The 23636-nt window shown below is 43.5% G+C and overlaps 3 protein-coding genes across 8 annotated transcripts; 1 reads left to right on the forward strand and 2 right to left on the reverse strand.

The window, feature by feature from the left end:
- Window positions 1-72: 72 nt before the first annotated feature.
- LOC106747660 (DENN domain-containing protein 1B) lies at window positions 73-7548 on the reverse strand. Of its 2 annotated transcripts, XM_014625402.1 has the most exons (15): window positions 7181-7548; window positions 6703-6858; window positions 6487-6624; window positions 6276-6411; window positions 6085-6138; window positions 5718-5975; window positions 5528-5629; window positions 5201-5428; window positions 4932-5108; window positions 4707-4739; window positions 4477-4531; window positions 4188-4371; window positions 3940-4072; window positions 2278-2976; window positions 73-1682 (listed from the first exon to the last, which is right to left on the reverse strand). In XM_014625402.1, the coding sequence occupies exons 1-15, from the start codon at window positions 7195-7197 to the stop codon at window positions 1254-1256; spliced, it is 2799 nt and encodes a 932-aa protein (XP_014480888.1). In that variant the 5' UTR covers window positions 7198-7548; the 3' UTR covers window positions 73-1253. The 2 variants fall into 2 exon arrangements, with proteins under 2 accessions (XP_014480888.1, XP_014480887.1); XM_014625401.1 differs by lacking the exon at window positions 2278-2976 and having other exon boundaries at window positions 7181-7536.
- A 373-nt stretch (window positions 7549-7921) lies between these two features.
- Window positions 7922-11618, reverse strand: LOC106747661 (dihydrolipoyllysine-residue acetyltransferase component of pyruvate dehydrogenase complex, mitochondrial). 3 transcript variants are annotated; one of them, XM_014625403.1, is made up of 8 exons: window positions 11099-11617; window positions 10659-10813; window positions 10155-10528; window positions 9661-10034; window positions 9245-9544; window positions 8958-9086; window positions 8663-8715; window positions 7922-8201 (listed from the first exon to the last, which is right to left on the reverse strand). In XM_014625403.1, coding segments are annotated over exons 1-7 (1455 nt in total). In that variant the 5' UTR covers window positions 11221-11617; the 3' UTR covers window positions 7922-8201; window positions 8663-8714. The 3 variants fall into 3 exon arrangements, with proteins under 3 accessions (XP_014480889.1, XP_014480892.1, XP_014480891.1); XM_014625406.1 differs by having other exon boundaries at window positions 7931-8715; window positions 11181-11618; XM_014625405.1 differs by lacking the exons at window positions 7922-8201; window positions 8663-8715 and having other exon boundaries at window positions 8957-9086.
- A 1193-nt stretch (window positions 11619-12811) lies between these two features.
- LOC106747776 (integrin beta-nu-like) lies at window positions 12812-23008 on the forward strand. 3 transcript variants are annotated; one of them, XM_014625661.1, is made up of 12 exons: window positions 12812-13644; window positions 14645-14886; window positions 17217-17502; window positions 17729-17893; window positions 18253-18711; window positions 19069-19231; window positions 19326-19492; window positions 19636-19808; window positions 19921-20120; window positions 20224-20336; window positions 20427-20518; window positions 20712-23008. In XM_014625661.1, the coding sequence occupies exons 1-12, from the start codon at window positions 13474-13476 to the stop codon at window positions 20854-20856; spliced, it is 2376 nt and encodes a 791-aa protein (XP_014481147.1). In that variant the 5' UTR covers window positions 12812-13473; the 3' UTR covers window positions 20857-23008. The 3 variants fall into 3 exon arrangements, with proteins under 3 accessions (XP_014481147.1, XP_014481149.1, XP_014481146.1); XM_014625660.1 differs by lacking the exon at window positions 12812-13644 and having other exon boundaries at window positions 13676-14886; XM_014625663.1 differs by lacking the exons at window positions 12812-13644; window positions 20427-20518; window positions 20712-23008 and having other exon boundaries at window positions 13667-14886; window positions 20199-20289.
- The last annotated feature ends 628 nt before the right edge of the window (window positions 23009-23636 follow it).

Consider the following 23636-nt stretch of genomic DNA (forward strand, 5'->3'; position numbering starts at 1 on the left):
GTCGCAAGACGAGGTATATAATTAGCGGGATCAAATAAATGATTATGATAGATATGTTGTAAATGAAGGGGGTTATCTTTTCGCATTAATTTATTATAAAGCATTGCCGATAAATGTGCAACAGTTATTAAAATTGATATAATCAATATCTAACAATAATCTTCCTCCATTGGCGTTACAGCCCCTTCTTGTAGGGGCCTGAGCCTACCTGGGCCTCTCTCTCACGTATGCATGTGGTGCGCACGCAGATTATACACACGCATACGGGACCTATACAGTTTAAAAACGCCGGTTCCAAACGGCAAATTTTTGGAGAGAGGTTTCCCATGGCGTGAATACTCTTCTTAGTGGTTTGCCAGACTACCGAAGAGGAGTCACGAGTGCATGAAAATCGAACCCGGGACCTCTAAGCATAGCAGACCGGTGCGCTGTCTACCACGCCACGCTCATCTAACAATAATCTAAACTATAAAATTGTACGGTATATTCGTTTCACTTAATTTACTTTCCTTCACTATCAGCAGTCGCTTTCATAATAGTTTGATAACTACACGTTTCTAAATGGGATATTTGGTATCTACAAATGTTTTATGAAGTAGTACTCGATTGATCATTTCGATGAGGATTCAGACAAGGCTAAAGTAAAGATCATAGTGTGAAATTATATAAATGACATCTTAGAGATTGTAAGAGAGTGCGACAATATTACGCGATTACATTACTGTTATTTCTATAATTACAGTATGTCTTCCGTGAGCTGGATTTTAATCGTATGCCAGCAGCATTAAAATATTTCACTACATCCGGATCTCCTGTTATTTTAAATTTGTCTCCTCGAATCCCCTCTCCCATTAAACTGCTGTTGCCAAATGAAAGTTATGCAATAACCCATGATGGTTTCACACTACACAAGTCCTCAGTAAAACGTATACTGACGTTATGTAGCGATCAACAAAAATACAAACATTGCAATCTGTGTCCACGAAGAAAAACGTACATAACAAATATTATTATCTTTAATATAAAAAATGTACAGGGGGAGTAGAAAAGTTACTCTGTTTACAGTGCGAAACAGCATTCCTTTCTTCTTCTTTTTTTTTTTTTGGCAAATGACTGTGCGCGTGGTAAGACCATTATCGGCTGATTTCTAAAATGATCTCACAAGGAAGCGTTAATGCGGACATTCGAATGTATAACAAAACAATACTAATGATGTATTTACAAACCATGATATGTATAATTCGTACTAAAATTTATTCGAATTTAGTCCAATTATTTTGCGATTTAATGGCAGGTGCATTCAGCGTTAAACTGAATGTATCTAGCGTATCGATATTATTAATACTGTTATCTGGTACACTTCGATTACAAGCTGTAGCGGTACTCTTTGTAGACGAGTCACCATTAGCTAAACTGAATTTATTAAAATCTATGCCGTATGCTTGTAATAAATCCATATCGCCCGCGTTATCGGAGGTCTTCGGTTTATCATTGCTTTTGTGCAACGGTTGAAAGTAAGGGTATAACGGATTACTGAGGCCTTCACCCATCTCGGGTAAATGTAACGACTGCGTCATTTGTCTTGTGCTTGTGAATTCGGAGGATTTAGACAGCAGTGGATCGAAATCGTCACTGCTATTTGTCGAATCTAATCGTATTAAATCTGGCACATCGGGAGAATCCTGTAAAAAAAGACACGAATGCTGATAACTTTCAGTGTTAGTCGGTTAATTTGAAGCAGTATGAGGAAGAAGGTGCACAGTTTTATTCACAGCATCAAAATGTTAATGTCCTGCGGATTGCGATGATCGATTTCTCGTATGTGATGAACGCATGCCTCCGTACATTGTTACGTACATACGCAGTCTTGTCGCGCATGATTACATTTAACAGTTTGATACTGCGTAACACAAGTTACACGAGATCTTTTTACCATAGCCAAAAGTTGAGGACAACATGAGAGAGTGAGAGTAATAATAAATTGATTAAACAAGAAGCAAATTGTATAGAGAGACGGATTTAACGAGTTCAACTTTTCGCCGTTGAATACAAAGTGTTTGGCTATTGATGAAATTTGATGAAATTCACGTCGAACTTTTCTAATCTGGTTTCTACAGCATCTGCGACATCGGTGAAAAGTTGGCTCACGATGAATCCGAAACATTTTGAGTTCTGTAAACGTATTACTTGTGTGTACTTTACGAACCCATCAGTCAACGTGAAAATCGATCAAACTGTTTCATAGACATAAAAGATATAGTGAACGATGATGTTTACCTTAGCATGTGCAGAGCAGGATGTAGTATTGAATGGATGCGGTAACGGATGATGAAATTGAACGGGTATCGAGGGGATCGTGGATTTGAAGAGCGGCGTTTGCAAGTAGGTAGGCATGAATACTTTACTCGTGTCGAAAGGATCATTTTCGTTCACTTCGTGAAGGAAGTTTGATGTTTTGAAAGTTTTATCGAAGGGCTCGCTGTCCCATATACTTGTGGTCGGGTCTGTGTTCGTGAAAATGTCTTGGGAATTGAATTTGTCGTCTCTCGAAGAGACCTTTTCCCCGGACTTGGCATTATCCTTATCACGAGTACACGATAACGAGTTAGCGACAGTTTCCATCAAGTTATCGTGTACATGTATTTCGTGCAAAAATCGACCCGGGTCAGCGGTTTGATCGTATGACGTGGATGACACCGGCAGAAGCGACGTTTTGTCCGCTTCTTTTACGGTTTTGCTTGATTTTGCAGTCAACGAATTGAAAGGAAACGGCTTCGCCGCTGCGCTTGTATTGTCAGGCGTCGTGTTCGATCGTTTGAGCGAATCATCCGCGGGAAAGGGACGGAAGGAGGACAAAATTGGCTTTGTTGAGGAAGCTTCGCATGGATTTGTAATGACAATACTAGGTGGAGGGCCGTGCCGTAAATGCCCACTCCATGCAGGTCTCAAGCTGTCTAAACTGCGTACTGGTTTCAACTGAAAGTTGATGCACGACAAGTGTTTACTTTCTTCGTATACAAAAAAAATGAAAAGAAATTATCTAGTATACGAATTATGAAATATGTCAATTTTATCGATTAAGGAGCAATAATTGTCGGCTTTTAATGATATGTGATTCACATGCATACATAACGACACGTTAATCTACTTATACTATTATATCGACTAGAGATAATAATACGATGTGTCAATATATCTAATGGTGCAGAGATACATGTATGTATGTATATATATATGTATATATATATATATATATGGTGCACAGATAAGATTATATGATCAAACTATTAAAATTTAGTAAGGACTAATAGCTTTGTCACTTCTTAACATTACTGTCATCAATCTAAACCAAGGTAGCCAAAAAGACGTCAAGAATGCTAAAGTATACATAGGGGAGTATACATAGAGGTGGAGAATTTTAGATGAATGGAGATGATCCACATACGAGCATGCAGAATATTCTCACATACTGATCGCACTTTTTTTTATGCGTACGCCTAATGTCTCTGGATGAAATTCACAAGCACATGCTATGCAGAACTTGATCTCGCCATAACATATAAGACACCGAGGGTACAAAGTACACTGCCTGCGAGGACATCGATAAACGACTCACAAAAAGCAACAGAAGTTTTCACGTGATCAAAACGTGATAAACGAGCGACTGATCGGCGAAATTAGCGTTTGCGAATTTTCCTTCTATCACGCTAAACGATTTCTCCGTAGTTGAAAAATTGAAAGAACGGGAGGTTGCATACTCAATTGTCAAGGACGAAGAACAGTGGTCGCTATACGGTTTTTTACACGCAGAGATATTTCTTTTATCGCTTTTCATACAAGAAACCTCCTTTGTGTGAATCGTACAGAGAGAGTAGTAGTTTATAAATGCTGGATACGCTAACTTATTTAACTGATTACATCACCGCGAGACAAACTTACCGTTCTATCCACAGGCGGTGTATTGGGAAATATTACATCCCGAAGTTCCTGCATAAGATCTATGTTTATGCGTTCCGGAGGAGATTCGGATTCCTCAGGAGAACTGGGGCTTAACGGTGAGTATTGTTTCCTGCTGCAATACACAACACAAATTTCTCTTATATATTATTCTCGACGTACAGTTACAATTTTCTAATGATCGTTCGTGTAATGTGAAAACGAAGTGTACATAATTGCAATCGACGTACCTTGTATCAGCAAAATTGCTATTCCGCAAACGCAATTCTTTCCGGTAGCTGGTCGTTGCCGATAGTCCATTTGGAGATTTCGGTGGAGAGTTGAATCCTATTGGTCTTCTATCCAACGTGGGTGAGCTGGGAGCTGATCGTGGCTGATGAAATCTCATACTTGCCTCGCTTCTATTAGACCGACCTGCACAGATAAACAATGATTTATAAATGATTATTTAGTATTTAATACAAGGTAATAATAATATATGAAAAGAATAAGAGAGAGAGAGAGAGAGATTACACACACCTTTCCATTTTAGTCCTTTATATGCCGTTTTCATATCTTTCCCCTTGTCCTTAACCTGTGGATATTAAGCTTTCTATCATACTTGTTTCGTTACTGTTGATTATTATTAAATTATGATCTCGTATTGTTATGTTACATGACAATACAAGAAGTTACGGGTAGGGAATATCAGAGAAACGAATATAATATTCATACAACGTACGCAAAGTCATAATTTGGATTAAACTCACTGATTTAACTGCGTACTTTACCGCCGGATTGGCCTGCAATCGAAGTATATGTGGTATAAAACAAAACTATACTGATCACTTCTGAATGATTTTAAAAACACCTTGGTACGCGCATATACGCGTCCGTGTGTGCGTGAGCGCGCGATGCTTAAATGTGCTAGACGGCAGTGAGCTAAAGATAAGCTATGTGATAATGTTTAAACATTTTATCAAAATGCTATTAACCTTATCTTTTACGCTGCGGAAAAACGCAGAGCTTTCCTTCCGCATGGTGTAAGTCCACTCCCTGTACTGTTGCATGAATTTACTACTCGATTTGGCCGAGTAGCTGCAGGCTTCCATTTCGAACTCGTCCGAGAAACCAAGTCCTGAATTGAGCATGTTCAATCTTTCCTCTATGAACTGAAAATATCCCGAATATTTATCACAAGTGTTGAACAGAACAGTAATTACATATATTACGCATGCGTGTGCAATGCAAAAAAAACGGCTACCTGTTGAAAGATTTGTAACTCCAGCATCTTCCGCAGAAACGGTTGCATGGAAGATGGCCTGCTCTCGACAAATGCGTTTTGATTAAACGTAATACGCTCACCCTGCTGCAAGGTTAACGCCTCCCTGTAACCCGCTGTTAACTGTACTAACGAGCGCAAAAATGCCCTCGACACGCCGTCACCGAGAAGCGCGGGTCTATTACGTAACGCTTTCTTCAAGTTTGTCACCTGCAACACAGAAACTTTTTATTTTATTACTTAAGACGTATATTAATTCTTAACGATACATCAGATTATTGTATGATAACAGTATGTTGCTTTACGCACTACGTCCTGAGGCAAGGACTCTAGATCTTGAAACGGTGAATCGATTGTATTGTTATCGGCATCCAGAATGACAACTTCCCCTAAATCACTCTTGCGCACTTTCTACAAGAAGAATATTTTAATCGTACGTAAGTTATCTATGTGACAATGTAATGTCCTTTGAGATAAAACTTTTGGTTGTGAAGCACACCTGAAGCGTTGCCGTGGGCACTCCAATCAAAAACGGCATAGGTGCTAATAAATAATCTATCAGTGACAGGGGTAGAACAGGGATGTATATGTGCTGCCAAATCATTGGATAAATTAATGCATTGCATGCTTGTACACATGCGCTTAATCTCGATAGACGTTTTGAGGTGAAAATGATGCGACGTTCATACAACATGGATGCAAATACTATCATCATATTGTGTGAATCGACGGCGCTATAATATTCAGTCAAATTTCTCTGAAACAATAAGATAGTCGGTATAAAGAGATAAATTTTATGCTTAATTTCTCTCCAGCATTGTATCTTGGTACGGATTAAAATGTTCATTGTTGATAATATTACTCACATTTTCTGGAATACTAGGAAGTTGAAATTGTTTTGGACTTTGACAAATGAAATTCTGAAAGTGAGACGAAATATTCTTAACATATTCAAGCTCGCCGAAAAAGATTCAATAAAAGAATATCAGAGATATTTCTCTACTTAAATTAGAATATTTGGAAAAAGTTTCATCTGCTAAATATAACAACAAATTACCGCTGTAGAATTTGGCAAAGGGATGGATATGGAGTTTCCAGGAATTGGCACTCCGCAAGTATATAGATTTTCGAGAAATTTCCACAGATCTTCTCCACTGGCATTGCTGGTCAAGGATGCAATGTGATTTAATAACCTACAAAATTCAAACGTTTAAAATTTGAATATTCATGTAAATATCATCTGAGTTCTCGACATATATTCTACCAACTTATAAAACGTTTCATGCCATGGTAGCGCACTCAGGACTACTAGAGCCGTATCTGTTTTTGGATCATGACGGCAAAATCCAAAGGTCCATTTTGAATCTATACTAGTGAGTACAAAGGAGAAATGTTGCACCAACAAACTGAAACGGCAAAATATCATTTTTATCGTATGAAGACAGAATTACGACGATGTTGTTACAATTAAAGAAAAAACATACTTTTCAACTTCGCAAGGGTATGCAAATTTAGGGACAGATTTAAGTATTTCTTCGTCCGAAAAGGAATTTGGATATTTCTGAAGTATCCAAGGCGGCTTCTCCCCTACCGGTGCCGCTACCTCGCAGAAGCACTCAAAGAGTTGTTTAACATTTTCTCTGAAAATATCGGGGCCCTATGTTTACGCAATCTGAATCAAATGTATCTTGTAAGTCTCGAAACTTCGGTTTTACTTTGAAAAAGACTGGCTACATTACGGATAAATCATCAATTATATAAGAGGAGGATATGCGTATATTTGTAATTTGTGCAACAAAAAAACAAAGCGCAACACTTATCGTTTCGCTGAACACGACAGAAACATTTTGCATTGCGAAATAATCAGGCGCAACGCAAAGAAACGGCAGTCGCTTTCACCGCGTTTCGCACGAGATGTCTGTGACTGTGCACACAACGTGCAGATATAGAAAATAAACTTACCGTAATCTGGAGCCCATGATAATGCCTAAAAAAAAATAAGTACTTCGTATGATCTTGACATCTATACGTCATCGCACTACATGATGACGATAATGCACTTCTATTCTTGAGAACTTTGAAAACGTCGTGGCCGCATGTTGCAGATCAATCAATCGCGACCAGTCGTGACACGTTAACGTGATGCGTTCGTTCTGGCCTTTTCTCCGTATCGGGACGTGGAAAATCACCGTCAACTGTGCGAGATCGGTGAGCACTACGCACGGTATCCACCACACTCGATCATGTTTCTCGTTGAGATCGGATGAATCGGAACGAACATAGGTCACACAGCAGTGTTCCTAAGATCCGTTTCCAATGTTGTAAAGTGGTGTGTCTGACGAATGATAACGGCGATAGCTACACCTTCCTGCACATTCCGTGCGCTTAACGCGAAATGAAAGTGCACTCGTGACTCACGTCTGTAAGTAGGTGCTTTCTAATCGAATGCATTCTATCTAGGTATCCGTGCGTCATATCCTCCCTCTAGAGAGGCATTTCGGAAGGACAATTACACGTAAAATAAATGTCTTTTTCTTTTTTATGCTAATCACACAGGAAATAATGTTATATATCAACAGGCTGGACACGTCATTCGTTCGTTTCAGGTGAAACAGGAAGTTGCTATGGAAGATATCTTATTAGTCTTATCCTTTGATTACAGCATCCTGCAGCTGTAATATATATATATGTAAAATATTCATCTATAGCACGTCGTACGCGATATAATTTATTAAATATAATATACAGATATGTATATATATAAATATACTATAAACGTTGTTTGACACTTTTGTTGTTACTTTCCCTAAAACGGTGGTAATTGTTTCCTTTGCAACAAGTGCAGCGACAATGATTTATCATCATAAATACATATATGTACACATTGTAGTTAATAAAGGCAGTTTCAATAGGCGACATCGAATTTGGGGATAAAATTCGATTCGTTTGTGCAACTTCTCTAACATCGGAAGAAATACAGCACCTGGGAAGAAATGACCATACATGAATTTTGTCTCTAAAAAAAAAAAAAATACTGTTGTGCGAGTATAACTGAAGTAAATATTTATGGCTGCCCACGATATAAAACACTTAATCAAAACTTTTTTTCCGCTTTTCATTCAACAGTATTTTTATTTCGTGTGGACATAATTACATATAATTATATATGTAGTCATATAGAGATAAAATTCACATATAAATCACATATGATTACATATAATTATACATAATTTTTTTACAATTATATATAAATCTTCTTCCCCGGGTAAATATCTCAAATTATTTAAATTGTGCTGAATTGAAACATCAGTCTTCTCGTTGTTAAACAAGATCTCATATAACTTTGTGAAAAGCTTCAAACGTAATGTCAACAAACATCTTTAATTCGAATCAACACAGAAGTGATCTCAGCGAGGCAATAATTCCACAAATGTTAAATATCACCTTTTAAGTTTCCTTAGAATTGTAAATCGCGTCTCCTCGCTAGTCTAAGGTGTCTGGAAAAAAGGAAAAGAATATTTCACACACTTACACGCAACTACTATATAAAAACAAGAGCCAGATTTGAGAAGGAATCGGGAGATTAAATAAGAGATTTCGCATTTATGTAAAAACACGGGATATTCAAGTATTATCGAACATATTAACCAGTTATCTTCCGTTCTCAAAAGATAACTGTGTATCATCACAAATACCGGTGGAATCGCTCAGTTGACGAGCAAACTATGACTAAACTTACTACAGGAGCATCGTTGTTGGATTTTCCATTAAACTTTTAAAGGCAGATAACCATTGTGCACCTATTGCACCATCAACAGAACGGTGATCGCAACTGGCAGTCACAGACATGCATTGGACGGTCGAGAATCTGTAGAAATGTGTATACATCAAGAATAAATTTTACACACGATAGCGTGAAACTAGTTCGTACGTTTTTACTAAACATCACAGTAATATTAAAATTTTTTTTTTGTAATCTCGCATTAAAGAATATTTATTGCACAGCAGTAGTATAAGAATATTTACCCCTTCTCGTTTTTGGCGGGCACCAATTTAGGTTCTGTGGTGCCTGTCGCAAGAATGATGGACTGCGGCGGGTTTATTATAGCGGCAAAATTCTTGGTTCCGAACATGCCCAAGTTGGACAGAGTAATCGTCCCTCCTTGGAACTCCTTCAGCTGTAGCTTCCCTTCCCTCGCCTTTGCAGCCAACACTCTCATGTCCTTACTAATTTGAACAATACCCTTCGTATCAGCACCGAACACTATGGGAGTGATCAGACCGGTGTCCGTACTTACTGCTACACTAACATCCACATTATTATACCTGAAGAGAAATATATATTGTTAATGAAATTATTCGGTACAAAAATGTCGTATAAACATCAGCTTAGATACGGCCGACTGTCACTTATGGAATAACGAACGCAAGCATATACTCACAGTCTGATCACGTTTCCCAACCAGGCACTGTTGGCCTCCGGCACTTTCTTGCAAGCCATTGCTATGGCTTTGATGATTATGTCATTTACGCTCAGCTTTATCTTATCCTTTTCCAACATTTTGTTGAACTGTTCTCGCATTGCCATCACAGCATCCATTTTCACGTCTACCGAGAGATAATAGTGCGGGATCGTTAGCTTGCTTTCCAGCAAACGTTTAGCGATCACCGCCCGTATATTCGATACAGGAATGTCTACCCCGGTTGCTACACCAACCGCTGCTGCTGGCGCAGTGGGCGCACTGCGTGCGGTGGGCGCGGCACGCTCCAGATCTTTAGATGTTACCGAACCGTACAATCCTGTTCCTTTCAGACCCTGCGGGAAATGAAGCGAAAATGTGCAACGAACACACACTTGTTAGCTACTCTTTACAAACGCGAATCAATTGAACAGGTTTGATATCAGCGTAGCAGAAATCCACAATGTTACGATTACCTGTAAACTAAGTCCTTTCTCAGTTGCTATTTTTTTTGCCAGTGGAGTGGCATATACTCTTTCTGCAGGAACAGGAGGAGCCACTGGCGCGGCTGGTCGTGCAGCAGGCGCCGAAGGTGGTGTGACTGGTGGTGAAGGTGCTGCTGCGGGTGGAGGAGCTGCAACATCTGTACCGTCATCCTGAAAATCTTTGAACGCGGCTACACTGGCCTGATTTTCCACGATGATGCAAACCAGTTTGCCTATGGGTACGTTCTTCGTTCCTGCCGGTACTATGATCTTAGCCAGATATCCTTCCTCGGGTGTTTCAAATCCCATTGTGGCTTTATCCGTCTCGATCTCTGCTAGTAGGTCACCTTCATTCAATTTATCACCTGGCAAAGGAAATGTGGAAAAATTACTAGATGCCTGCTGAATACCTCGCAGATTATTATAGTTCTTGGAATGGACATTTTTGTAGAAACAAGGGACTGATTTGCCAGCATACATCAACTGATATCTCACCTTCCTTTTTCTGCCAACTAACTATCGTTCCAGTTTCCATAGTGGGAGACAACGCTGGAAGCTGTACTTTGATGTGAGCGGGATAATCTGCATAAAACCTGAACTGCTGTTGCCATGGTGTTACCATTAAACGCAAGGTATTGCGATGTTGAGGCCTGAGCACCGAGGAAAGCAGCGTTACTTTGTTGGTGCATTGTTCCGTGTGAGGATAAATTATTGTGTTACATAAATCCCTCTCTCTCTTGAGACTATATTTTTGACTATGCCGGCGAGATTAAGTCGCAAATGGTCACACTGACGGAGACTAAAATCGTCCGTGTTAGATTCATACCGAAGCTAAATTGCAACATAACCTTAACGTCCGAGCTAAAATCGCAGCGACAACCGATTTGCGACACAGATTCGAGCGTACGGACGATTCTACGTAGCCGACGAGATACCTCTGCTGGTGTTTTCTGTGAAGACATCGGGTCACTACGGATCTCACGGCGTTACTTCGCACGGGATCGCGAAATAACGTACGTGCCAATCCGTTACGTATGCTCGACGTGGTCCGTATCATGTCTCAGAATTCCCGATGACGCCGGTCGGCCGAAAACCTCTTGACGAGTCCAAGGATCTCGAAACCCGCGTGACGACGACGACGATCCGTCAGTGATCCGGGACCGTTTGGGTAAAACAGATCAAGATGACAAACGATACAGATGACGAACTAAAGGTTTGCAGAGGACGTCGACAAGGTCACGTGCATCAAATTTTTCCACTTTTCCGGGGAATAAAGGTTGGCGGTTGCACAAGACGAAAATCTTTCACCGTTCTTCGAATATCGATCGTAACGTGGACGGATGAATGAAGAAAAACAATGACAGGTTGTGAGTCTCGACGATGAAACTCGACTAACTCGACCACGTAAATTGATACACGAAACTTCCCAAAATATGATATCGACCGGAAAGAAATTATGGTAGGGACTTTCACGTGAAACACGTACGTAGAAATACCTCAACACAGTTTCTTATTCACCGACGACTTTTTTTGTTAATTCAGAACCGATTTTGTCCTCCTTTGAATCTATATTTCAGAAAGGCGTAGAATGAATATGCTCTCTATTCACGCATCGGATGTTGCGATTGAATATTCGCGCCGTTATCTTGACCCGTCGATGCAGCCCTGCGAACGATCGATAACTTACCTGCCGACAAAATGCGGGCAGGGATTCTCATGACTTGCCGATCGAGCGATTCGAGCAGTCAGTAACGAACTTTTAGTTGCACTTGCCGCCGCACAGATTGCGCTGTTGCGCTTACGTGTGCGCAATTTAACGTTCGCTTGGCGCGCGCGATTAGCCACTCGAGCGAAGCTTTTGCGGAAAAACGCGCGAATATTCCATACATCTGTCCCATCCTGGTGATTACGAAGGAATCTCGATGGACTTGAACGGTTACATTCATACATTCCGTATGTCTCTCCCCGATCTCCACAAAAGATAAGAAAAGGTTACGTTGCGTGGTGTCTTCTTTCTCACGTCACGCGTTTCTCAAATTAAAAGATTTTTGCCGATCGTTTGCTACACGTACCGAGGTTGTCTTTGGCGACTGTTACGCTACAACGTTCTTTTGCTATTTCTTTTTGCTATTCCCACAAATCATCAAACGCGCGAAAACATTCCGGTACAATTTGGTACACTTTGATTGCAATAAGCTATAGTTCAATATCGGCCATTATTAACACCCACCAGTTTCGTCATAATTATCGATCGATTCAAATCGACTTTCTCGATATCGACGATCACTGGACATTTTGCATTTTAATTCCCAGCCATTCCCAGCCAACCACTGAACCTTGCAAGCACACAAGTTATGAGGAACAGAATTTCGGCAATGTTCCTAATCCTTCAATTCCTTACTCCCTAATTGCAGATCGAAGCACCGATTCAATTGCCCGTAATGTCGAAATTTCATACCCCGCACCCTCATTCCTTTCATTCCGAGGCCTAACGCGCGCGCGATGCGGACGAGGGTCTCGAGCCTGCGAGCGTGCTCGTATCTGGAAGCGGCACGCGGGCAACAGTTGGCGGTCTCAGGCTGATTAGCGTAAGCGCGGCCTAGGCGGCCGGCGTGTCTCTAGTCTCGCCTTGGAGCAAAATAGAGAAACGAGCCGCGACAGACGGCAAACGCGAATTGTTCGTCACGCGTCGTCGCGTCGTGGTACGATCGGGCGCAAAACTGCCGACCTTCATCCGCCGGTGATTAGTCACTCGAAGACGGAAGAGAGCCGCCGCGGTGTCGTGCTCGCGCGGAGTATCGCGCGGTGATATCGCGCGATAATAAGCGCGTGTGATGCCGATCTGCTTGTCCTGCGCCAAATCGGCGAGATTCGCTACGACGCGGGACTACGTCGTCGTTATCGTCGCGTGTGCGCGCGCGCGCGCGCGCGCTGATAAGAGAAAACAGACGCGTTTATCCGCCGATTGCACGAGTTACGCGCCGGATTCCGATGTGCCACCTGCCTCCGCATAGCGAATATCGATTCCTCGCGCGCGAGGAGTAACCGCTCGCTCCTCGCAATTCGCGCGCGCCCTGTGATATCGCGCGCTCGATCGGCCGGACAAGTGACACGAGTCGCGATTATTACACGCGCGGGACGATCCGTCGCCCGATGACAAAGAGCGAACGTGAGATCAGAGAGAGGAGAGAAACGTGGGGAAACTCTTCTGCCTGCTTGCGCACGTCGTCGCGCGTTTCGCGGTGTGTGTGTCTCTCTCTCTCTCTCTCTCGTCGCGATCGGATACACGTAATCACGGACCGCGTGCGAAATGAGGCCTCCTCCTGCCGGCTCTTTGCTACTCGCCGCCTGGACGATGAATCTGTACCTCGCTAGGATATGCTCGTGCGTCGACACGAAGATCCTGAGCCTCTGCACGGCCCAGAGCAGCTGCGAGAATTGTCTAGAGGCGAGCTCGGCCTGCGCGTGGTGCAGCCACTGGGTAAAATTCTCCCTCCGGAGCGATCACTCGCCGAAATGCGACTTTCTCAGCGTGCTTACCTTCCTTTGAGTTTCTTCCAAGTAACGGCTACCTTCGACGAAGAATATTTTCTTGTCACACAATAGTCTTGAGATACACTCGTCGCAAATTTTAAAGAAGCTCATTATTACGCGCTCGAAACTTATTCCGCTCTTTTTTGAAGAGTATTGATAAGCTCTATCGAGATAAAGTTAAGTTCGGCCAGTTTGACTGAAGCGAACCGAAGTTTGTCTTTAATTTGATATTCTTGATCGAAGAGCTAATTTTTCTAGGATTCGGGATATATTTTGACTAAGTTCGATGCTTATAACGAACCTGCGATATATATATATATATATATTTGGGAATATATAAATTTATGAAATAATATATTTGAAACAAGTAGTAACGGTTGACTTGAATGCAGTATGTATTTTTCTGTCTTCGTTTTTGTCTTCGGAGACACCGAGGATACTTCAGGTTTTCATTAACGCGTCGAATGTCGCGGGAGAGTGAGGGAGAGAGGACGGGAGGGTGGAGGAGCAAAGGCACTCGATCGATCCGCGTATACGTAAGATGCACGCAACGGTATTCGAGGAATTATTCGCGAATTATCGGTGGTGATTAAGAGAGGCGAATGCACACAGAGAAAAAGGTGTTAACTTACATTAGCGGGAATATACATTAGATGCGTTACATACGTCAATTTACATTAGTGCAATTAACACGACGTGTTTGCGTGTTTGCGTAATTGCGTGTTTTTCTTTTTTATTTGAGATAAGAGAAACGAAATATGTTCACCGATAAAAATGAATTCGGTGCGCGTGCGAAGGACGAAGGGCTGAATCTCGGTGAGCCTCCGATAAGATCTCGGCGACTCCATTTCGCAGCAGATTCCTTATTCCACCGACGTCCAAATATGTTCCTCGTTTCCCTCGGATTTTTTTTTCTTCTTCAACTCGCTCTTTCCTCGTTCACGCAGACGTATTCGAATTCCACGCACGGGAAACCGAGGTGCAACGTGCCGGAGCGCCTGCGTGCGTTCGGCTGCCCGGCCGCGGAGGTACGTACGGCGCCGCCGGGATCGCTGGAGTTGCTGGTGAACGAGGACTTCCAGGACGTCTTCAACGACCGCGCGCCAGTGCAGCTAAGACCGCAGAAGCTGCGGCTCAGGATCAGGCCGCACACCAGTCAAGAGCTGACGCTCCTCTACAGGCCGGCTATGTAAATATATGACATTTTTCAAAGATAAATAAATAAGTAAATAAATGCGCGCCAAGAGAGAGAGAGAGAGAGAGAGAATAATTAATAAGCGACTCCCGCAGGACGGCGATGCGACCAACATCGCGTGGGAAGTCGTTGTCCCACATGATTGCGAAATCGCGTGTCCTTCCTCGTTGTCCGACGTCAGCGATCTCCGCACGTTAGATGACGAATGTTACGTTTCCATCTAATGGGCGCCCGTTAAAGACGCACCGCGTTAAATGCGTGTAGTAACTCGAGGCGCCACGACTCGCTGAACCTCACGGTTGCCTCTTTCTTAAGGCCTATCACACAATAAGTGGTATTAAGTGGTCGCCAGTTGAATGTTGGAATCGCTCGATTTGTCGATGATCCGATGAAAGAATTTATCTTTCGAAAAGTAAATCCTCCCTACGAAATATATTAGAGAGAAGTCGTACCTTTGTCTACCCGTCTATTATTAATAAATGTAGTATCGATGGAAGCCGACGATACGAAAGCCGGACGAAACGTGGAAATTGCGCGTTGCCGTCATTTTAACTATAGCGATAAACTGCGGACTACGCAGCACCGCGATAACGTACGGTACGGAGCGATTACGCGACGATAGAGTTATTCCGAACGGCTATTACTGTCCGGTGTTGAAGCTTCGACCCGCCGCTATTTGTCTAGTGTAGTTTCACAATGACACCCACCGGCGAACGCAATACCGCCCACCAGAATCGCCGAAGGGAGATACTCCGTGACGTCTGGAATGAATCTAACATTAATTTCACGCACGGAAACCGCTTGGCTTTGCTTTACATCATTACATATTAGCCTCTCGTAAATAATATCACCGGTTCTTATCTCGACGGGTAGGTAGATATAGATATTCGCGGAGCGAGTGATTCGCGCGATTCAAATATTTGCTCAATCCGAGCCGTGAACGCTCGAAAATTGCAATTTCACGCTGCGATGCCTCCGGAAACGCGCGCGCGCCTTCCTTCCTTCCTTCCTTCGCAGGTGCGCGAATCTAACGTGAAAAGTAAAGTAAAGCGAAGCAAAATATTAACCCTTTGCACTCGAGGACTCCGGAGCGGAGCCATTTAAAATTTGTCTTCAAACTCGAGGGCTCCGCTATGGAGACAATGCAAATAACTTTCAGTTCATAACATAAGGACAAAGACAAATCGTAAAAACTATTGTGTATAGGATATTCCGCTCTTGCTATTTGCATTTGAGTTTGAAGAGTTTGAAGACAAATTTTATATGGCTCCGCTCCGGAGCCCTCGAGTGCAAAGGGTTAATATTAAAGTACGATGACGAATTTGATAAGCATCGACAAAATGGAAAAAAAAATGTTACGTTACATAAACACCGACACGTTCATTTCTCGCACGTATAGATCTTACGTAAATGCAAGTGGAATATGAATACAAATGCGATGAATGTATGCGTTAGTCTGTTTTATCGTCTCTAACAAAAAAATTAAACAAGACATATGTAAATTTGTTTAAATACTTTGTTTATCTTTCTAGGCTTTTAACCCTTTGCACTCGAGGGCTCCGGAGCGAAGCCATTTAAAATTTGTCTTCAAACTCTTCAAACTCAAATGCAAATAGCAAGAGCGGAATATCCTATACACAATAGTTTTTACGATTTGTCTTTGTCNATTTTTACAATTTGTCTTGTTCTTATGTTATGAACTGAAAGTTATTTGCATTGTCTCCATAGCGGAGCCCTCGAGTGCAAAGGGTTAAATTTGATCGAAAAGGTGTGAAAATGTTTTTCTTTGAAATTGTCCCGATTGGAGCATTTGCTGATTCTGATTAGCACATTCGGTGTGTACGAACGGCAGGATTTCCGTGTGATATTTACGCCAACCGTCAGCTAGAGATGTTAATTTTGATATTTTTAATTTTCGTTCTCATCATATGAACAACGTTCCAATTCATTTTCCTGCGCTTTCATGCATAAAAGTATTTTTGCATAAAAGTATTAACAATTCTGCACAGCCATAATGACGTAAACTCTGCAGAAAGAAATGAGTGTCCAAGTAGCACAGCTAGTTTCATATATGTTATTCTTGAAACGTATGTAATACGATTATGAAACGTTACATGCGTTTAAAGAAACTGACACGTGCTACCTGAGCATTTTGCTGGGAAAGTTTCCAAATATGGCATCTTCTTAATATTGGATGGATGCTGGAAACGACATAATTTCCACATCTCACTCGGCATCAGTAGGTTTCATTAATAAATAATAATCGATAAATAATAATATTTACGAGCACACGTCGTTACGCATCACCACGTTTGCCCGATCAGGAATTACCCCTTGGACCTCTACTACCTCATGGACCTCACATGGTCGATGAAGGACGACAAGGAAACCCTGGTAGGACTGGGCTGGAGAATGGCCAACACGCTCGGCACCTTCACCACGAACTTTCGCCTCGGTTTCGGCAGTTACGCCGACAAGCCCTTGATGCCGTACATCTTCCCCGGCCACGAGGATAATCCCTGCAAGAGCGAGCACGCCTCCTGCACCCCGTTGTACTCGTTCTGGCATCATCTGGAACTCACCGACAACATACCGCGATTCATTCACGAAGTAAGTAAGTGACAACCGCCACGATCGCCGGTCTCCTTGCGCTGATTATTGGCACACACGTCGTCGTCGTCGTCGTTATCTCGCTTCGAGCTATTCACAAGCGTGTGTTTCGTAACGAACCTGCGAGGGCGTGAACGTGCTGTTTACGTGCTGTTCGCGTGCGTGGAACAACTGGTCGGGCCAAGAAACGACGTTATCTGGCTTACATTAATTACACGAGTCATAGGTGAATTACAGTTCAGTGACCGGCAACGTGGATAATCTCGAGGGTGGCCTCGACGGAGTTGTGCAAGCGATCGTTTGCACCCGGCAGGTCGGATGGGCTCATCAGGCGCGAAAATTGATGCTGGTGGCGACCGACGGGCTCCTGCACTTCGCCGGAGAGGGAAAGGTGCGATCGATATTCACCTCATCTCATTGTTAACATGCAATCAGCGGCATGGAGATCATCGCAACATTTGTTTTCAATGAATTTCGCGATGCAGCCAACGGGAGGATCTATTATTCGCTAATTCGCCGACAGATGTTTCGCAAAAACATAGCGATCTTTTCTATTGACTAAAACAAATTTTCATTCATTGTAGCTACTTTTCTCTGGCCACAACTTGAGCTGTTAACGAATTCGCTCGATTTATCGGTCTCACAATTTTCATTTTTCGTTCCAATTTTTTTTTCACTTTTATTCCATACTTTTAATTCGTATTTTTTTTACACTTACATTAAGATCACAATTTACGCTAACGCTTTCAGCTGGGAGGTGTGGTGCATCGTCCGGATTTCCAGTGTCACGTGGATGAACGCGGGCAGTACTCACTGGCGAAGGAGTACGATTACCCGTCGTTGGCGGAGGTGTCGCGGTTGCTGCAAGAGCGCAAAGTCAACCTGATATTCGCCGTGACGGAGGACCGTCGTCACGAGTACGAATTGATCGCCGACCTGCTCAAGGAGCAAGCCCGAGTGGCCACTCTGACGAGGAACAGTTCCAACATCCTCGAGATCATCGAGAGCTCCTATCACGATATCGTGAGCAAAGTGGTGTTGCGCGACAATTCGACCGGCCCGTTGCGCCTCGAGTATTTGTCCGCGTGCGGCGGACAGGCGGACTCGGTGTCGAGCACGTCCGAGTGCGACGGTATACAGGAGGGTCGAGTGTACGAGTTCAAAGTCGTGGTATCGGCGGACGAGTGCCCGAGGAACGAGAGCCTCTGGGTGAGTCTCGCGTCTCCGCGGCAACGTGCAAACTGAACTGACGTCGAAGGAGCGCTTATCTGCACGGACGGTCTTAATTATCGATTAACACGTTAATTGCGCACGAGATTTCATTCAGTGTCTCTATGAACAGTTCATAAAATTATTCCTGTCTAAATTATTTAAATCTGAGCTTGAGTCCTCGTCTAAAGAGAATCCAAACTCGGATTTAATCGTTTGATCGTTAAGTCGGTGGGAACGGAGTTTAACGCGCTCCGGAGATAAGCTCTTCGACTTTAATTCGTTCACTCGTCGTCGTTCGATTCGCCCGGTGATTAACTCCCGCGATAACTCGCCCTTGTTACGTTTCGCCCGAAGAGACAAACGGTGGTGATCGACGACGCGCTGGCGTCCGAGGCGTCCGAGGTGGAGATCGAAGTCGAGCTCTTGTGCGGCTGCGACTGCAAGAATATAGAAAGTTCGCGCTGCGAGCACGGGGTCAACGAGTGCGGCATATGCAAATGCGACTTCGGCTGGTCCGGTAAGAGCGCGTCGTTGCTGCTACGATCACACGCCGGTGTCTTCCTACGTATTCGCGTCTGGATTTTCAATTGAAATCTCTCACGAACCCCCAGGTGACACTTGTGACTGCGACGTGAGCTCCCCGGTGGGAAGCCGGCTGCAGTGCATCGCCGCCGGCAGCGCGGAGGTCTGCTCGAACAGAGGCGAGTGCGTTTGCGGCGTTTGCCAGTGCGACAGGGGCTACAACGGTCGGTTCTGCGAGTGCTCTCCCTGCGACAAGGTAAGAGAGATGGCGTGTCGTCGGGCATTCGGTGGGAGGAACGCTCGCACGACGGTTCGACGCGGCTAACTGTGTCGAAATAATGGATCAAAATAAGGTGGCCGATATAATGTAAAAGACTCCGTTCGCTCGATCTCTGCTAGACCGACGGGATCGAGTGCGGCGGCAGGGGCACGTGCGAGTGCGGCGTTTGCAACTGCCTGGAGGGATGGGAGGGCGGCGGCTGTCAATGTCCGTCCGGCACGGAGCTCTGCGTCGCCCCCGGCAGTGAGGAAGTATGCGCCGGTCACGGATACTGCGACTGCGGACAGTGCCGGTGCGTCGTCGCTCCTCTTCCCGGAGATCTCCGATCTTGCGGATACGATTTTATGAAAAAAGGAAAAAAAGAAAAGGAAGAAATTAATAAACCCCTTGTGTCATGCTCGTAGATGCAACGAGACAGCCGCGGACGGTCTGTACTATCGCGGCACCTACTGCGAGTCGTCCGCGAGCGCAGGTGGCAGCGGTCTCTGTATCCTGTATAATTCTTGCGTGAACGTCACGGTCGAATATCCGGAGAAAGCGGAAGAACTATGTCAGACCGACACGACTTTTTACAAAACCGCGCGAGTGGATACGGTGGATGTGGGTAAGTACATACATATACGAAGCCCGCGTTGCTACGTTGCCGGCGCAACCTACTTAAAGCATCTTCCTTCGTGAAAAGTCGCGTAAAGTCGCGTCTCTCGCAGGTAACGAGCATTATTGTTTCGTGAGAACGGTGCAGGACAAGACGATATGTACGATACCCTACGTGTACGAATTTCAAGAGGACAAGACGGTCATGCTGAGGATCGCCGGCAAGGTATGTATTGCGGAGGTTTGTGAACGCGCGAAATCGACGCATCGTCTTTCCTTGCGGAATTACTGTCTCGATGTTCTATTCTGCTCACAGATCTGCCGCACCCCTATGCACGCCGCCTTCGTCCCGGCGTTCATCTTCGGCGCTGTGCTCTTGTTCGGAATTATCGGCCTGTTAATATGGAAGTAAGCTGCTCGTTAATTCTCTATCGAACAAAGCGCAGCTTCCGAAAAAGATTTTATTAATAATTTTTAATTATATATATATGTAATTTAATAAATTTTAAGTAATGATTAACTTAATAATCGTTATTAATAACAACATAATAAAGTATTTTAATGAATATTTATGAGTGTAAAATGCAACTTTTTGTCTTAGATGCTGGACCACGATAAAGGATCGCAGGGAATACGCGAAATTCGAGCAGGAGCGTAAGAAGACCGTTTACGCTTTGGACGAGAATCCGCTTTATCGACCGGCTATCAGTCAATTTCGAGTACCTTCCATGTACAAGGACGAGTGAGAATCGCTCAATACTCCAATTAGCAACCATCATCAGTTGTGAGAGAATCATGGATCGTGTATGTTGTTGTTGTGATTCTAAGGTATTCCAGACGCATTTAAGACTTGTAAATACTTGCCAAATGAAGTACCGCGACGATTGATCACTCAGTGCGACGCGCGTACGCTTCGCACTCGCTCAATGTTGAAGTAATGTCTTACCATTGTCTTAACATTGTTGTCTAACGTTGAACGGAAGATCATGCACGCTTCCTCTCGAGAACGCTTCGCGTCTCCCTCCAGAAACGATTTCCCGTTGCGAGCGAGATTTGCCGCACAAATGACAGGAATAAATAATTTTAATAAAATAACGGATGTACGTAACGTAAAAATGTGTGTGTTTCTAAAACGGTACTTTTAGAAATCGGCTTGACTGTCCACTCGTGCCCGAGCGGTTCCTCCTAGATGACGGGTCTGAAACAGGTTTGTTTCGCTACCAGATCGCTGTCAACGAGGACCCGTTCGAGAAGATACACGTCCCCGTGTCATCCAACAGTTTTGACAACGTGACCCTCGTATCGCGCGTTATTGTTGCACTTTCTCATACACGCGTGAAGAAAAACGTCCCAGAAAGAAATACCGCAGATATCGTATCATTATCTCTGCTACACGTTATCGGTATTACGACATAAGAATATAATTCGACGTGTTAATCGTCGAATGTGAAAGTCCGCGTCGGCGAACCGATCGCCGTTCCATTTTACCGCCGTCATTACGCGTCAAAATTATCAGTCGCGTATACTCCCACACCTATAAGTGTTAGGTGCGTCAGTGCTGTTTGTTTTTCATCGTGATAAGATCGCGATATGACGTCGATACGATCGCAATCTCACCGAATGTCGGAAACCTTGCCTGACCAACGTGCCCGTATTTTCCCTCGTTCCCGTTAGAAATGACTTTTCTCCAACACCAATTCCTCCAACACCAATTATCCTCTTCGTTTTATCAGTTCTGCCGCTGCTCGACTTGACGATGCTCTTCGGGCCCGTCTATCTCGCGTTTCATATCTTTATATCCTTTTTCCTCCATGATACCCGTCAACACGTGTTCGCATGGATACTTTATAAACTGGCTCGCTTCGTTCGCAAGAATTCAAATCGGGCAAAAACAATCCTCCGCAATCGCGCGAAAAGTAGAAAGCTTTCGGCGCGCATCGCGAACAGAAAGCAACGAAATCCCAGTGAAAGTCAGTCTTTTCGTAACGTTAATCCATTTACGAGAGAGACCACCGTATTACGTTCGAGGAATTGTGCGATTTCTATCTCAAGTTACCGAGGCTTTACGTTTCAACGCAAATCTGTCGCGAAGACGCCACGCGATCGATCGATCGTAGTCGTCGTAGTGCGTCGAGGAGACGCTCTCCTCGATTTCCGGCGCATATAATTCGCGTAAAAAGACTGGTACAGGTTTATTTTATCCTCTCATGTTGCAAACAGTACAAAAATGTCATACAAGATTTCGCTTAACGCGTACGTTCCGCGTCGGGCACTCGTCCGTCGAGATAAATTATGGCACTGGGCGGAGACTGATTAGCATTTTGTTGTGTCTTCTTAGCTTCTCTCTTCCTCCTTCAAAATCTAAAATCGACTTATATATCGACTGCCCGCCGTGAAAATAGGATTTACATAACGAAGAGATTTGGATATGTTGCCATTTTACTCAAAGGTGTATCGTTACAATATTCATCTTGTAGAAGCAATATACATTTCCATATCAATGCGCTCTCTCCTCTTCTATCGCGCCTCTCAGAACTGTCGTCCGAAAATATCCCTTTTTTCTTACCTATATATATATATCCCTACTTAGTACCCGTAATAAAAAACAAAGGTCTCACTTTATTTTCTATACCAAGCAGGGATATATATCCCTATGAATTTCTCGTTACCTTAATGATATCTTAATAATGCACCAGTTTTGTATCAATCTTACTCACGGTTACCTGGATGGTGCTTTAACACACTGGGAAAATGCGATAAATTAACCGTGCTGGATATTTTCCGAAGTATCCATAATAAAATACAAAGGTCTAACTTTATTTTCTATACTAAGTAGGGATATATATATCCCTACTTAATATAGGCGTTCTAAGCATAAGCGATTTCTATACACCCATACATATACACACACATACACATTATATATAATCAGTGGTTATGCCCGCGGGGTTCGTTTCACAACCGTTGCAATTTGCTTAAAATATTGCGCAAAATTGAATATAATATCGAACATGAAGCCAAGTGGAAGAAACCGGAAGAAAGCAGCACGGCAGTCGGGCTCGTTCTAAATCCTCTGCTGCCGGCTGCTTGCGAACGGAAGCCACTTGCAAGACGCTTCTGATGACGCTCCTCCCGCGGCGGCCCCGCGTGTCGGACACTTTGTAACAGCGCATGAGGCGAAGCGCGCGGATGTGATGGGTGCGAGATTTGTGCTTCCGATTACAAACTGTTCCATTTTAGAAAGAGAGAAAGAGAGAAAGAGAGAGAGATCGATTTCTCCTGCATCACGTCCGGTGTCGTTCGCCGCACTTCGCTCCCGCACAGGTGACGTTTCTGCATTCCGTCCGTCTGTATTCCGAGATACAGGGGTCGACAAGTGGCACGAAATCTGTTTGTAGAGAAATACACGCACACATACGCGAGAAATACTCGAGAATTGACAGGAGGATGACGGGTATTACGATGTGCTAAATTAATGCACCGCGCGTATAATCGCTGTGATTATATATATATATATATATATATA

This window comes from Dinoponera quadriceps, unplaced genomic scaffold, assembly GCF_001313825.1.
Source record: "Dinoponera quadriceps isolate SergipeBrazil2010 unplaced genomic scaffold, ASM131382v1 scaffold1395, whole genome shotgun sequence".
Classification (NCBI taxonomy): Eukaryota; Metazoa; Arthropoda; class Insecta; order Hymenoptera; family Formicidae; genus Dinoponera; species Dinoponera quadriceps.